We start from the raw sequence: 15,504 nt of genomic DNA, 5'->3' as shown, positions 1-15,504 counted from the left end.
AGTACATAGACTGCACTTCTGTGCTTACCCATACTGAAAAGCCTACACACACAGTAGTGAATAGAGAAGGGTGCGTGACTGTGCACAGCCAGTTTCGGGTCCAGGTCCAGAGGCTGTGGTCAGGAAACTCTGTGGTCCACATCTGGCCAGGGCAGCTTTGGGTCCAGGCCCAGAAGCTGTGGTCAGGACTCGCTGTCCACAAGTGGCTGGAGCCCTTCAACTTAGTCTCAAGACCCCAGGATTTGCAGAGTGCTCCCTGTGTAATTGTTACTCAGCAAATATTTGCACCAAATGGTTTGATTTCCGGTTCTTTGCCCATTCTGGAATCCTTGCTTTGGCTTGTTTCCTTGGCAGCTGGTTCTCGTGGCTTAGAAGGCTGGAAGAGAAGAGTCACAGGGCTGGGCACCTATGGGAGGTGCCACTGTTGCAATTAACCTTCTGGTGCCTCCAGGCAGTTCTTGGCGTGTGGCCACATCACCTTTCTCCACCTCTGACCCTCTGCCACTTCTGTGTGTCACTGTGCATGCCATTGGATTTGGGGCCCAGAGCTTTTTCAACGATTGTCCCCCTACCTTAGAATTCTTAGTTTAATTGTCTTCCGTGGCTGTCTGTCCTATTTAATGCCACATTTCCGGTTTCCATAATTGGATGAAGGAAGGTGTAGATATTTCGCTAACTAGTTGCCTCTTTTGTTTAAAATGTTTTGCGCTCGCACGCGTGTGTGTATGAAGGTTAGAAGACAATTTGTGGGAGTCTGTTCTTCTACCAACTCACCAGCTCCTTGCTTTCTTTTTTGACAAAGAATCTCACTACATGGCCTATTCTGGTCTTGAACTGTCAATTCTCCTGTCTCAGCTTTCCCTACATTGGGATTCTAGGCTGCATCACCATTCCCCATTCCCTGGTGTATAATAGCTGCTTGTAAAGCCATCCAGTCAGTAGTCACTGGGCTTGTTGTCACTGCTTTGTTTTGGGATTAGGTTCACATTTTTATACATGTGACTTTAGAGCCATATCACCTCTTTGTCTATGACTTCGGGTTGGGAAAGTCTTTCCCTAATAAGCTGCTTATAGCAGCCTTTCATGTTAAAATAAAGCCTTGATAAAAAAAAAATAAAGCCTTGAGAAATGGATTGTTTATTCTGAGACAGGATCTCACTGTGAAGCCTTGGCTGGCTTGCAGCTCATAGTGGTCTACTCGCCTTTGCCAATATGCCTGGCCTGGCTGAGAATTTGAGTTTAAATTTTAAAAATTATTTTATGTGCCAGGCAGTGGTGGTGCGTGCATGCCTTTAATCCCAGCACTCAAGAGACAGAGGCAAGTGGATCTCTGTGAGTTCCAGGCTGCCTGGTATATATAGTGAGTTCCAGGTCAGCCAAGAAACCCTATCTGGAAAAACAAAACAAAACAAAATTTATTTTATGTGTATGGGTGTTCTGGCTGCGTGTGTCTGCATACCACATGTGTGCCGTGAGTCTTCAGAGTCTAGATCTTCTGGAACCATAGTTATAGATGGTTATGAGTCACCATGTAAGAGCTGGGAATTGAACTGAGGTCCTTTGAATGAGTAGCCAGTGCTCTTAACTGCTGAGCCCTATCTCTGGCTCTGAGAGATTGAAATTGTTTTCAACTGCATGTGTAAAGTCCTTTTTGTGCAAGCATGTGAACTGGGTTCTGGCCCCGGGACCCGTGAATAAACAAACTGGATGTGGTTTGGAGGCAGAAGCAGGAGGGTTGGGAGTTCACAGATCTCCTTAGCTACCTAGCAAGTCTGAGGCCAGCTCAGGCTACAAGACATCCTGTCTCAAATAAAATTACAGAAAGAAATGAAAAAATGCACTGCCCCCACCCTCCCAGGTCAGTCATATGAAATCCGGCTGCTGGAGAACCGGAAGCTAGGGGACTTCCAAGATCTGAACACCAAGTATGTGAAGGTGAGTGAGTCTTCACTTCATGTGCTGGAGGAGGAGCACTGCAGGGTCTGAGTGCCTGGAGGAGGAGCACTGCAGGGTCTGAGTGCCTGGAGAAGGAGCACTGCAGGGTCTGAGTGCCTGGAGGAGGAGCACTGCAGGGTCTGAGTGCCTGGAGGAGGAGCACTGCAGGGTCTGAGTGCCTGGTAGGAAGGAATTCAAGGGAGAAGCAGCTTCCTTCTCATCTCTGAGCTACAGTCCCATCCCAATTTCTGGAGTGCACTGTCCCCTGAGATGGGTAGGCAGTGGACCAGGATAGAGTGGCTTATGTTGGTGGTGTGTGCTCTGGGTTACCTAATTTTTGTCCTCAATTGAGCCTTTCTCACCTGCACAGAGCAGCACATTAGTTAGACATGTATGTGAAGTTGTTCAGAACAGTAGAAGCCATGGAAGGCAGCACCCTTCTCACCATTGCCCATGTTCTTGGGGTTCCGAGGAAAGGAAGCCCCAAAAAGAGGGCCAGAGGTTTTCCCTGGCCAGGGACAGGGATGCATGCTTTTCTTGGGGTCTCCCAGTACCTACACACAGAGCCATCTCTGACATCTGCCTTTCACAGAGTATCATCCGTGTAGTTTTCCATGACCGCCGGCTGCAGTACACCGAGCACCAGCAGTTGGAGGGTTGGCGGTGGAGCAGGCCTGGGGACCGTATCCTGGACATTGGTGAGTCTCCTCAGACAGTACCAACCCTGAACACCTGGGCCATAGGGAGTGCAGTTCTTTGTGGATGCCACTTAGATTTATGCTCACAGGGAAGCCCAAAATAGTGGCACATATATGCAGTTCCGTGCTGGAGATGCACAGGCAAGCAGAGATATCGAGGTTGAGGCCATGTTGGTCTGTATATAGTGAGTCTGAAAGAAAGAGGACTAATAAGATAGCTCGACTGGTAAAATGTAAGAATGAGGACCTGAGTTCAATCCCTAGAACCTATGTAAAAAGAAGCCATGTGTGGTGGTGAGCTCTTGTAATCTCAGCTATGGGGACACAGAAACAAGCAGATCTCTAGTGCTTGCTGGCCAACTAGTTGGGCTGAGTTGATGAGCTTCAGGTAATGAGAAACCCTGTTCTGAAAACTATGGTAAAGAGTGACAACCAAGGTTTTCCTCTGATCTTCATATATGTGTATGTATGCATGTGTGCATACAAACACATGCCCCTGCAAGAGTACCCCATACACATATTGAAGGAAGGGAAGGGAAGGGAAGGGAAGGGAAGGGAAGGGAAGGGAAGGAAGGAAGGAAGGAAGGAAGGAAGGAAGGAAGGAAGGAAGGAAGGAAACATGAGACCTGTCAGTGGTGACCAAAGTCACTGGGTGCTACCCTCAGGGAGTTCTCTATAAAAGAGTGCAGAGCCTTAAAGGGTGATGAATCTGGCTTGTCTGAAACTCTATGTAGACCATACTGAATTCAAACTCACAGAAATCCTTCTGCCTCTGCCTTGTGAGTAGGTCATGGGCCATCATGCCTGGCTCCTTCAAGGGTTTTGATAAGTGGTTAGGGAAGGGTGGGCATATCACAGAGCTGGGGTGCTCAGTACTGACCACCCAGCTTTGCCCTCAGCCCTTAGTTGTGCTTTGGGAAAAGCTAAGGTGAAGATCAGGCATGTATACCAGGACATCAGTCTGTCCTTCCAGATGGAAATCAAGGGAAACTTTTCATAAGACAGGATAAAGACATCAAGCAATCCACAGCAATTCCTGCCAGGCTATCTGCCAGCAGAGATGGGCAAAGCATACTTTCAGATTAGCTGTGATTTCAAACTACAGGAGTTTGCACCATATCTAGGATCCTTCCCCTCAGTGTTTGGGAGAGGCTGACGGTCACACTTTTGTGTGTATGTGTGTGCAGATATTCCACTGTCTGTTGGTATCTTGGACCCCAGGGCCAGCCCAACCCAACTGAATGCTGTGGAGTTTTTGTGGGATCCAGCAAAAAGAGCATCTGCATTCATTCAGGTGAGCAAACATGAGAGCTACAGGGAGTAGCTCATCAGCCAGCAAAGATGACTGTCTGTTGAATGGAAAGTAGCTGAGGGAGAACAGAGGATGGGTGGATTTAGGTTCTTGGGTCAGGAGAGTTGAAGCAAAGACTTGGAATGTTGTAGAATTATGTTTGGGTTCTTGCTATAGAAAGCTGTGAGGTAAAAAAAGATTTGGTATTTCCAAGGCTAGGGAGATAGCACAGATTCCATAAAGTACTAGTCACAAAAGCTTGAAGACCTGAGTTCAATCCTCCACACAAGAAAGACTGGAAAGGTGATGCACTGGGTGGGGGTGGGGCTGGGGGTGGGGCTGGGGGTGGGAGAACAGTGAAAGCAGGTAGACCAGTTAGCCTAGTTTAATTAGAGTCCCAGGCCAGTGAGAGACCCCAGCTCAAAAAACCAAGGAAGACTTCATCTAAGGGATCACACCTGAGGTTGATGTTTAATCTTTGTGGATGCACACAAGCACATACACACACCACCCAATTAAAAAATAAATCAGGATTTTAGAGTTCAAGGCCAGCCTGTCTGGTCTACAGAGTGAATTCCAGGATAGCCAGGACTGTTTCACAGAAAAACTCTTGTCTTGAAAAACAAAAACAAACAAACAAAAAAGAACAAATAATATTCTTGTTGCAAAATTTAGTTATATTTGTATTTCAGTAATACTGTATTTTAAAACATTACAATATTAGAACAATACATAGCTATCCAGCGCCTTCTCTGTAGTGTGCTCAGAAACACAGAGATGAGTTTGGCATTCTGACTATGGCTCCAGACTGGATCATTAACCAGGATACCAGGGTTTCAGAGAGTAACAGGACTGTGCTCATCTGCCCTGCAAGTCTAGGATTTACCAAGGGAGTGGTGATGCTGTGGCTGCTATGTTTAGTGGCCTAAAGCAATCTAAGTAAGGATTTAGCTGATCAGACAAAGCCCCAATAAAGGGACAGAGGTGGACACTGTGTGTGTTCTATGACCAGAGGGAAGGGAGGCCTTGCTTGGCCTGATGTGGGGGTAAATGGGAAGTTAAGCAGAGCAGGGAATTGAAGCAGGGATGGTCACCTCCTTGGGGGAGAGGAACCCTAGGGCCATTCAGACTTCCTTCTCCTACCTGACTTCAGGTCTCACCCCCTTCCCCTGCTCCCCTCCCAGGTGCACTGTATCAGCACAGAATTCACCCCCAGGAAGCACGGGGGCGAGAAAGGAGTGCCTTTTCGGGTGCAGATTGACACATTTAAGCAGAACGAGAATGGGGAATACACGGAGCATCTACACTCTGCCAGCTGCCAGATCAAGGTGTTCAAGGTAGGATGCACCACACAGCCAACCCTGGTCAAACCCAGCAAATGGCCCTTTGCTATTCTTAGAGCATAGACCTAGCTGGGTGTGTGTGCTCCTGGGCTTCTCTTGGATTCCAGCTCATGGACCTGGGCCTGTCCCTGCCCAGCCTTCTCTGGTGACTCTAGTATTGGAAGGGGTGTCTCCTCATACCAATGCAAGGCTCTGCTTTTGTAAGAATGACTGACTTTGTTTAGAGTTGTATTTTCCAGGCTCCAAGCGTTTCACAGGCATTCATATGTTCTCCTATGCAGTGTCTCCTTAAACATGAGGGCAAATGTAGGTGTGCCAGTGCCTTTAATTCCAGACAGAGGCAAGTGGATCTCTGTGCATTTCAGCTCAGCCTGGCCTACAAAGTGAGCTCCAGGCCAGCCAGGGCAACAAACAAAAAAGAAGTAAACATGAGGTCCAGGGGCCATTCTTGGAGGTCTAGCTCAATGCCATTTTTCTCTTCATTGGTTGACTTTGTGTGTGTGTGTGTGTGTGTGTGTGTGTGTGTGTGTGTGTGTGTGAGAGAGAGAGAGAGAGAGAGAGAGAGAGAGAGAGAGAGAGAGAGAGAGCACTTATAGATGTCAGAGGACAGAAATCAGCTCTCTTCCTTTACCATATGGATCCTAGGGATTGAACTCAATATCATCACGCTTTGCCTCTCTCTACCTACTGAGCAATCTCACCAGTTCATTGTCTGCCTTAGTTTTTGAGACAGGGTTTCTCACTGAACCCAGAGCTCACCAATAGAGTATAACTAGCTGAGCACTGAGCTCCAGGGATCCTCCTGCCTCTGGCTCCTCAGGTGTATGTCACCATGCCTGGATTTTTCTGTGGGTGTTGGTTCTATATTAGGCTCTCACACTTTTATGATGGGCACTCTATAAGAACTCTACCATTGAGAAGACCCTCAGGCCGGCTTTCTCTTCAAAAAGATGGTGGTGTGGCTCAGTGATAGAGGACTGGCTCTAACATGTAAGGAGGTCCTAATTTCTGTCTCAAGTACCAGGAAAAACAAATTCATCTTAGAGAAAGAAACATCTTCAGAAGTCTACCCAGCCTCTTGCTATCCTGATTGATGCAACAGTCTCTCACTGATGGTTCTTATCTCCTCAATCTGGATTGATTATTTTCTGAAGGTTATGTACCCTGTACCCTCAGGGAAAGGAAGTACAGCAGCCATGTGGCAGTAACTTTTTTTTTTTTTTTTTTTTGATAGGGTTTCTCTGTGCAACAGCCCTAGCTGTCCTGGAACTCTGTAGAACAGGCTGGCCTTGAACTCAAAGAGATCCTCCTGCCTCTGCCTCCCGAGTGCTAGGATTAAAAGCATGAGACACCACCACCTGGCTGCCTGTGTCATTTTTATATTTTTGGTTGTAAGCCTAGCCTTTAACGGCTGAGCCATCTCTCCAGCCCGCCTGTGCCATTCTTAAGAGCATGAAGTTAGCCCATGACCAGCAGGTTAAATTGCTTCTGTCCATCTGTAGAATATTGGAGCTCCTCCCATCAGGGGTCACTTTGGGTGACTAGCTTTCTTTGTACCCAGGTGAATTTGGAACCTGCTGGAAACATCTGCTGGCACTGAAAGACCAGGGGAGAGTCTATTTCAGATAGGGCTGTGTTAGAGAGACCGATTTTCCTGAACAGGGATAGACAGGAACTAAATATTCATAGGTATACCCACAGACCTAGAGACTGGGCAGTTGAGGCTGCCCCCCCCCAACCAGCTTTGTGCTCCCAGAAAGCAAGACTGCCTCCACCCTCTGTGTGGCCTGGCACTTTGAGTTCATGGCATGCATGTTACCTATTTTTTCTCTTTGTATAAGGGGCTGTTTGTATGTGTATGTGGGAGTTGAGTATATTTGTGTAGCATGTGGAGGTCAGGGCTCAACCCTAGGTTCCCCAGGAGTCCTATTTTTGATACAGGTCCTCTCACTGAATGTGGAACTGGCCCTTTAGGCTAAAGGATCTACTGGTCTGCTTCCTCACCTCTGGAATTATATGTTTGTCACTGTGCCCTGTTTTTTGTTTGTTTGTTTGTTTGTTTGTTTTTAACATATGTTCAGGGGGATCAAATTCAGGTTCTTTTTTTTTTTAATATAAAGATTTTATTTATTTATTATGTCTTCTGCCTGCATGCCAGCAGAGGGCACCAGCTCTCATTCAAGGTGGTTGTGAGCCACCATGTGGTTGCTGGGAATTGAACTCAGGACCTCTGGAAGTACAGTCAGTTCTCTTAATTGCTGAGCCATCTCTCCAGTCCCCCAAATTCAGGTTCTTGATGTGTCAGGTTTCTGAAAGAAAAAGCCAGCATGTTCTGACCAGCCAGCCCCTTGAAGGGTGTGAAGTGGAGAGCTTTACCTCACAAGCATACTAGTTGATGGTCTGGCTGTACCTACCCCACCTATGGCCTCTGAGGCAGGGAAGAGAGGCTGAGACTTTAGCAGAAGGCAACATGTGACTGCCATGACCCTAGGCCCCTAACAGTTTCTTTGGTACTCACATTGAACACTATGTCCCTGTGTGGCTCACTGCAAGCTTATCTTGATCTGGGGTTGGTGTCACCCTGAATGAGGCTTCCCTAACAGCCCTTGAACAGGGAACCAAAAGGCATCCACCCGAGGAAGGCACACACTGGAATAAAAGTTCTGTGAGGCCACTAGACCTGAACTAATTGTTAGTATCTGCACATCACAGGTATATAATAAAATTGCTCAGTGTGGAGGGGTTCTGAGTCTTGTATCTGTGCTTGCCAAACGGAATGGGAGGCACAAGGTAGGTGACACAGAAGGGAGGGACTGTACCCTCAGGCCTCTCTTACCAACTCAGGCTCAGAGCCTCTGGTTTGGCTGTGGAGCTGGGGCGCTCTTGCAATTAGCACATAGAATAGATTCTATGGTGGGTGTGGGTAGCACCTAGATGTTGCAGCCTCTTGCACTGTCATTTAGCCACAGCAGAGACAGAGATGCCATTGAGATTGAGATGTATTGAGGGATGGGTGTGCTGGGGCCTGAGTAGAGTTGAACATGGCATGGGTTGAGTCACTAGGCACTCTCTCTCCTCTCTTCAGTCTCCATCAGTCACCCCAGCACTGTGGTATATCCCATCCTGGTTCTCCATGGCTCCTTCCAGAAGCAAGTGGCTATTGGTAACAATCTTTCCTAAGCACCCACTGAGTTGCCAAGTGCTAGGCTCAAGATCCAGGGATGGAAAGAAAACATGCCACTCAGGGGAGGTTCAAGAGCTGTCCTTCCTGCTTTACAGGCCCCAGTTTGAGGTGGGAGCCTGAAGGCCTCTGTCTTCCTTCCCCAGCCGATGGCTGCTTTCTGGCTTAAGTGGATCCTGTATTCTGTACTTGCAGCCAAAGGGAGCTGACCGGAAACAGAAAACAGACCGGGAAAAGATGGAGAAAAGAACAGCTCAGGAGAAGGAGAAGTACCAGCCATCCTATGAAACCACCATCCTCACTGAGGTGGGCTGGGGCTGGGGCTGGGGTTGGGGCTTGGCCATGGCCATGGTGCACAGTAAACTACCCATCTGTTGGGCAGGAGCTCTGTTGAGTGCCCAGTGCACACATCAGTGGGGCTATTGGTTGGTGACTTTGAGATCACTTTGAGCTCCCTGCTGCCTTTGAATACGTTAGTGCTTTTGAAAATGTGGGTGAACAGGTTATACATTCAGTCAGTGTGGTTCAAAATGTGAAAGAGTGCAACCACAAGTATCTACCCATCAATGGATCTATGCCTTGGCTTCCAGGCACCCAGGGCCTCTGGTTCTGTGGTCATCTGTCTTTCCCTGCAGTTAAGGCTGTGTGTACACACTTTAGCCCATGCCCGTGTCTGTATATCAGCCATACACAGTCTTCTGTGCTGTGTCTGTTGTGCTTAGTGGCCATCTTGCACGTGAATCCTGCTGTCCTTTCATAACAACTTTCTTCTAGTTCCTTGTCCAGCTATGCAGTGTCCTGAGGAGGCCTGTTGTGGACATGCACATGACAGGACTATGTACAGAGTTCTACTCATCTATGTGAGCTCACTGGCTGGTAGTGTAAGCACTGGTTTTTGTTTGTTTGTTTTTGTTTTGTTTTCTGAGACAGGGTCCTCATGTGTCTCTGGCTGTCCTTGAATATTTTATGTAGACCAGGCTGGTCTCCAACTCACAGAGATTCTGCCTCTGTTTCTTGAGTGCTGGAATTAAAGGTGTGGGCCACTATGCCCAGCAAGCACAGACTTTTTATAATTCAGTGCTAGGGCCTGAGGGATGGCTCAGTAAAAGTGCTTAGTGGCCCTTTTAAAAGGGTAAAAGTGCTTGCTGCATAAGCCTAACAGCTTGAGTTTCTTTGATCCCCAGATCCAAGGTGGAAAGAAAGAACTGACTTCTGGGTGTTATCCTCTGACCTCCATACACAAGCCATGCCATATGCACACCAGAACACATGCGTGCATTAGAGTTGGAACCCAGGATCTCAGGTGCATACAATGAGCATCTGAGGCTGCTGAGCCCTAGCCCATCCCCAGCACTGGCTATTTCTTCTTTGGAGAGATTCAGAAATGCACTTCCTGTTAAGCCCAACACCATAGACACAGCCCTCTGGGGCCATCCATAGGTTCAGAGAGCTCCTCAGAGGCTATCACCAGCTCTTCCGTTTCCTGTCACTGGCCTTCAGTGGCTTTACTTTTGCTGGCCTGTTTTCTTTAAGAGACCATTCCTCATTGTGTTGGGGATTTTGACTAGTTGGATTCCCTCTGAAGGCATGTTATACCCAGGATGACCTTACAAGGCCAAGGCTATGTTGATGATGAGACTTGTGTGTAGACATCCAAGAGGAGGGTGGCCAGCAGGTCCCAGCTGTGCACGTGCCTATGTCTGAATGTGTTAAGCCACGTGTGAGGAATGTTTCCATAAGGCAGGGTAAAAAGCTAATGTGGCTTACAAGTATGTACTGGCACTTTATTTTTCTGAGGGTGACAGTGGGCAGGAAGCCTGGAACAGGAAAACTTCCTTTTGCTCTCTGCCAGCAGAAGGACACAAGGACTGTGTTTCATGCAGTTTCTTCCCATGCCTGGTCTATGACGCTGCCAGGAATACCCCATCTGGTGGTGTTTCTCATCTTGGCTGAGCCCCAACTTCTCTGTTTTAATCCTGACTTCCTTGAAAGAAGAGAGTGTGCCATGGCTGTGCAGGCCCTCCACAGCACAGCACAGCACAGCACAGCACAAAGAATCCAGGCTATGACCTTGGGATGCCAGCATGCCCCTTCTATCAGCTCATCAGATTTCCTCCCTTGGTAGGATTTAGCATCAACACATTCCAGCCCACACTCACAATGGTTAAATATTTACCAACCTGGCATTTGGTGGGGGATAGTCGGTCTTGAGGTATGCTGCAGCCTGGCCCTCTCCAAGCGAAGTCATTGAGTCACTGCCCTCTAAGGGAGGGAAGGGAAGAAACACAGGCTTGGGGCACGCTCTTTCCCTTGAGGTCTGTGTTCTGTCTCCAACACCCCCAACTGGCCTATGCATTGGAATGTCAAGCAGGGGAAGGCTTACATCGTGTGTGTTTCTGTCTTTTGGAGCCCAGATGGGTACTAAAATGGAATAACTGTACAAGTCAGCTGGGAGGAGCTACTCTTGGAAGAGTTCCAGGATCCGTCCTGCTTGCTACAGCCCTGAGTGCAGTCTCCACACTTCATAGAATGGATTTTAGCTTTGAATTGTACTGTTTTTTTTTCTTTTTCCTTTAGAAATCATCTATTCCCTGTATAATGCATCTTTAAATATATTTGACCAGTTGGGTTGATTGTCTTCATTTGAGGGTTTAGGCATTACATGATGCTTTTTTCCGCCTTTGGTTTGACTACCAAGATGCTCAAAGGGGTACATTTCATGGATTGTCTGTTACGTATCATTTGGGTGACCCTAGCATTCTGGCTTGCTATGGCTCATTGTGAGCACTCAGTCAGTATGGGCTCTGTGCTGACACAACAGAGTCTTAAGCTGATGAATACTTACTACGAAAGGCCCAAGGGGCATGGGCTGTCTCTTGAGCTTATCCCAAGATCACTGTTGAGTCACACTGTCCTGAATCTCTCCCCACAGTGCTCTCCATGGCCTGATGTAGCCTACCAGGTGAACAATGCTCCATCCCCAAGCTACAATGGCTCTCCCAACAGCTTTGGACTTGGTGAAGGGTATGTCCAACCTTCCTTTCCTTGGGGCCCTGGCATACAGTGGGTTAGAGGTTCCTTTTTTTTAATTTTTTTTATTTTTTGGTCTTCTTTCACCCCATGGCCTGGCATCTATTTGGGTTTTAGTGTGGCTAACTGGTATAGCAATTGCAGCCATATTTATCTATTCCTTACCTACACCCCATGTTGGGGGTGGAATCCAGGGCCTGGTACATGCTAGGCAAGAGATCTACCACTGAGCTACGTCCCCTCAGCTCCCATATTTGGCTTTGGGTTTTTAAGGCAGGGTTGTATATAACCCAGATTGACCTTGAGATTGTTGGTTAGCACAGGCTGGCCTTGAACTTGCAATCCTACTTTTTTAGCCTCTTGTAATGCCATCACACCTGGCTATGTGCTCTGTCTGTCCCTGTCTCTGTCTTTCTGTCTGTCTGTCTGTCTGTCTGTCTGTCTGTCTGTCTGTCTCTCTCTCTCTCTCTCTCTCTCTCTCTCTCTCTCTCTGTGTTCTTTTTTGGGGGGGTGTTTCGAGACAAGTGTTTCTCTGTATTGCTTTGGAGCCTGTCCTGGAACTCACTCTGTAGACCAGCCTGGCCATGAACTCACAGAAATCCACCTGCCTCTGCCTCCCAAATGCTGGGATTAAAGGCGTGAGCCACCACCACCTGACAGTGTGTGTGTGTGTGTGTGTGTGTGTGTGTGTGTGTGTTCTTTTGTGTATACTTCCACAAGTGGTAACAGGTTTGTGAGAATTTACCTTGAAAACCAGTGTTCACCTGAGGTGGGTGCTGGATGGCTGAGGCATTCAGAAGATCCTCCTTAGTTTTCTCTTTACCTCTTGTGAATGCTTTCTGAAGGCACTGTTCAGGTAGGAGCCTCCACCCTGGCTTCAGTGTTTGTAGCACCAAAGCTTGCTGAACTTGACTGACTCGGCAGATAGGCCATGTGGCCCCAAGGGCTCAGTGACAGGACAGTAAAGACATGATAGACAGATTCTAACTGACAGTTGCAGATGGAGGCTCTTGACATCGTTATGATTGCTTTGCAGTGATGTCCTGGGAGTGAGGAAAGGACTCCAGCCTGGATGCTGCTAACTCTCAAAGACAGAACCTCTGTGTTTTGTGCCTTTTGAGCCCCTGCTCAGCAGTCCATCTTTAATGGAAAGTCGGGGTTGGGGATGGAGCTGGAGCTCATTTGGTAGAGGAAATGCTAGGTTTGGTCTCCAGAATCTGGTGTGGTGGCGCCTGCAATGCCAGTATTCTCTGGAGGTAGAGGAAGAAGATCAGCAGTTCAAGGTTATGAAGCAAGTTCAAGGCCAGCCCAAACTAAAGGAGATATGCTCCAGGAAATAAAGAAAAGACAGAAAAAAAAAGCAAGGCTGTCTGTGAGCTTGGCTTTACTGTTGTGAAATGTCTTCTCATGAGCATAGAATAAAAAGAAAAGGGGCATTTAGATCAGACAGACCTGTTCTTTAATGTCTACCCTCCCCAGTGCAGAAGGGGGGGGATTAGGGGTTCAATACATGGTTGTGAGGAGACATGTGCCTGTGATACAGACAGTGGAAGGGATGCTGTAGTGACTGATGGCCGGGTTGAGGGCCATCTCTGCAAGGGGCCTGGGCCTGTGTGTACATGTTCATGTGAATGTATGGGTATGCATGTGTGTGCCTGTGGAAGCCGGAAGCAGATGTCAGTCATTCTTTACCTCTCTTTTTGAGTCAGAGTCTCACTGAACCTAGAGCTCACTAACTTGGTGAGTGAGGCTGGCTGGCCAGTGCTCTCTAGTGAAGCTTCTGTCTTATTTCCTAGGACTGGGATTAGAGGCATGCCATGATGCACCAGTTTTTATGTGGGTGTTGGGACTTAAACATGGCAAGTGCTTCTAGTACCTTCCTATTAGGAAAACCCAGGCCATGTTTTTCTTTCTAAGTGAATACCAACCTGTGGATTCAGTGATGATGGCATGGGAATTAAGGATTCACCAGACCAGTATGAATGATTAGTGGAGTTTTACTGGTTGAAGAACTTACATAGAAAACAGCAAGTGACTGTCGCGGCATTCCTGCTCCAAGTACCCAAGTATGCAGTCCTGCCTCCTCCAAGCTCTCTGTGAATTCTGGGGCTCCAGAGCCCTGATCCTTTCTCTTTAATCACCTGTAACCGTGCCTTTGGGCACGGTTACAGGTGCTGAGTCAAATATATCGAATATATCTCTATACAGCACAGTGGTCCTTATGTGCCTCCTGGCTAGGATTCGGTTCATGATTCTGGTCCACTTGCAGCTTCCTAGGTGCTGAATTAATGGAAGGAGTGAGGCCTGTGTCCTCATCAGCTTGTCCTTTTCTTAGGCTAGAACTTGGGTAATTTAGCTATTTCCTTGCCCTGGGACAACATTCTTGACAAGAAGTAACTTAAGGATTTATTTCAGCTCAGAATTCAAGGAGATACAGTCTCCTTGATACTGTGGAGATACAGTCTCCTTGATACTATGTAGAAGCAATTGCTACTAGAGCATGAGGCAGCTGGTCATACTGCATCCAGTTAGGATGCAAGATACAGAGATGGCTGCTGGTGCTCAGCTCACTTCCTCCTTTACAGTCTGTCCAGGACCTCAGCCCATCTTCCATGGTTAGAGTGGGTCTTCCCACCTCATTTAGCTTGATATAGAAACTCTTCCAGACATGTTCAGAGGTTTGCTTCCATGGTGATTCTAAATCCTACGAAGGTGAAACATCACAGGGGTGAGGCTCCACCATACAGCACACGATCCAATCATAATAGACAAGCCCTTTTTGGTTGTTGCTATAGACTATCCAGGTAGAGTTATTGTTGCTTGAACAGTGTAGTCATCTAAACCCCCCATACAGTGACAGTTGAATTCAGGAGATTGAGAGATTGGGTCTTATTACGTTTGTCTGACTCAAGCAGTGTTGTTGGACTTATTTAAAGCAAGTCATACACCTACTGGAATGTAGGCACCGCGTAGATTCTGGAACCTTCTTCATGTCCTCATACTCATCTACCATATCTTTTCCATTACAGCAACAGCTCACCTACCCACCCAGTGGAGCCCTTACCCTTGGGCAATGATGTAAGTATGTGTGGTTGTTGGCGGGCTAGGGGTTCCTCTGGCTCTGTGGCCATTTTGAGCCTCGTTTCTCTTGCTTGCAGCACCTGCTTCCCTCTGCCTCTATCCAGGATGCCCAGCAGTGGCTGTACCGCAACCGCTTCTCACAGTTCTGCCGGCTCTTCGCCAGCTTCTCGGGTGAGCATTGTGGAGTTAAGTTTGAGATCCACAGGTGTTCTGGCTTGCTCTTGGCCCCATTGGCCTGTGGCTGTGTCCAGGAGAGCCCTCAGTGTGGATTCCCTTTCTTACAGCTTGTGGTATGACATTCTGTCCCTAGACAATCCTTGTCAAGTTCAACTTGAGAGGTTGTTGAGTGACTACTCACATCCTCTCCCTGAAGGTATGGCTGGGCTCTGACCTGCCCAGGTAGGGCTCTTATTGGTTACTTTTCTCATTGATGTGGCATGTGGGGAGGGCTATTTTGTCTCACAGTTTGAAGATACAGTTCATTAAGGCGGGGGGGGGGCAGGAGAGTATGAGGCAGCTGTTCACAGGGCATCCACAGTCAGGAAACTGCTGACTGCTGGCACTCAGCTCCCTCCCTCTTTTTCTTCAGCCCAGAATCCCAGCCCATGGGATGGTGCTGCCTGAATTCAGGGTGGGTCTTCCCACCTAGGCTAACCAAATCTAGACTCTCCCGCACAGACATGTCAGAGGTTAGTGTCCTAAGTGATTCTAGATCCTGTTGAGTTGACAGCATTAACCATCACAGGGTCTCTTGGCCAATCAGGGCAACGCATACCCATCATATGAATGTTGTAAATGGGGTGCTATGGGGTAGAAAGGTGAACAAAGCAGTGAGCCTGACCCCTAAGCAGTTAACCTGAATTGAGGAGGGGGTAAAGGTCCTTTGTAATTTGGGGAGCAGTTGTCTGCAGCAGTAGGAACAAAGGAATAACTAGTTATATCAAC

The 15,504-nt window shown here is 47.7% G+C and overlaps 1 protein-coding gene across 1 annotated transcript in view; it reads left to right on the top strand.

Annotated features, from left to right (window-relative positions):
- The window catches only part of Tfcp2l1 (transcription factor CP2 like 1), a 58,667-nt gene that overhangs the window by 30,151 nt on the left and 13,012 nt on the right, over positions 1–15,504 (top strand). Inside the window, exons 3-10 of the mRNA XM_027417820.2 lie at positions 1,859–1,935; positions 2,528–2,633; positions 3,821–3,927; positions 5,109–5,261; positions 8,644–8,754; positions 11,381–11,472; positions 14,508–14,556; positions 14,637–14,730. Coding sequence (XP_027273621.1) covers positions 1,859–1,935; positions 2,528–2,633; positions 3,821–3,927; positions 5,109–5,261; positions 8,644–8,754; positions 11,381–11,472; positions 14,508–14,556; positions 14,637–14,730 — 789 coding nt within the window. The remainder of the gene's footprint in view (positions 1–1,858; positions 1,936–2,527; positions 2,634–3,820; positions 3,928–5,108; positions 5,262–8,643; positions 8,755–11,380; positions 11,473–14,507; positions 14,557–14,636; positions 14,731–15,504) is intronic.

Source organism: Cricetulus griseus, chromosome 5 (genome assembly GCF_003668045.3).
Source record: "Cricetulus griseus strain 17A/GY chromosome 5, alternate assembly CriGri-PICRH-1.0, whole genome shotgun sequence".
Classification (NCBI taxonomy): domain Eukaryota; kingdom Metazoa; phylum Chordata; class Mammalia; order Rodentia; family Cricetidae; genus Cricetulus; species Cricetulus griseus.
Note: the sequence above shows the minus strand (reverse complement) of the source record. Positions and strands in the feature narration are given on the sequence as shown.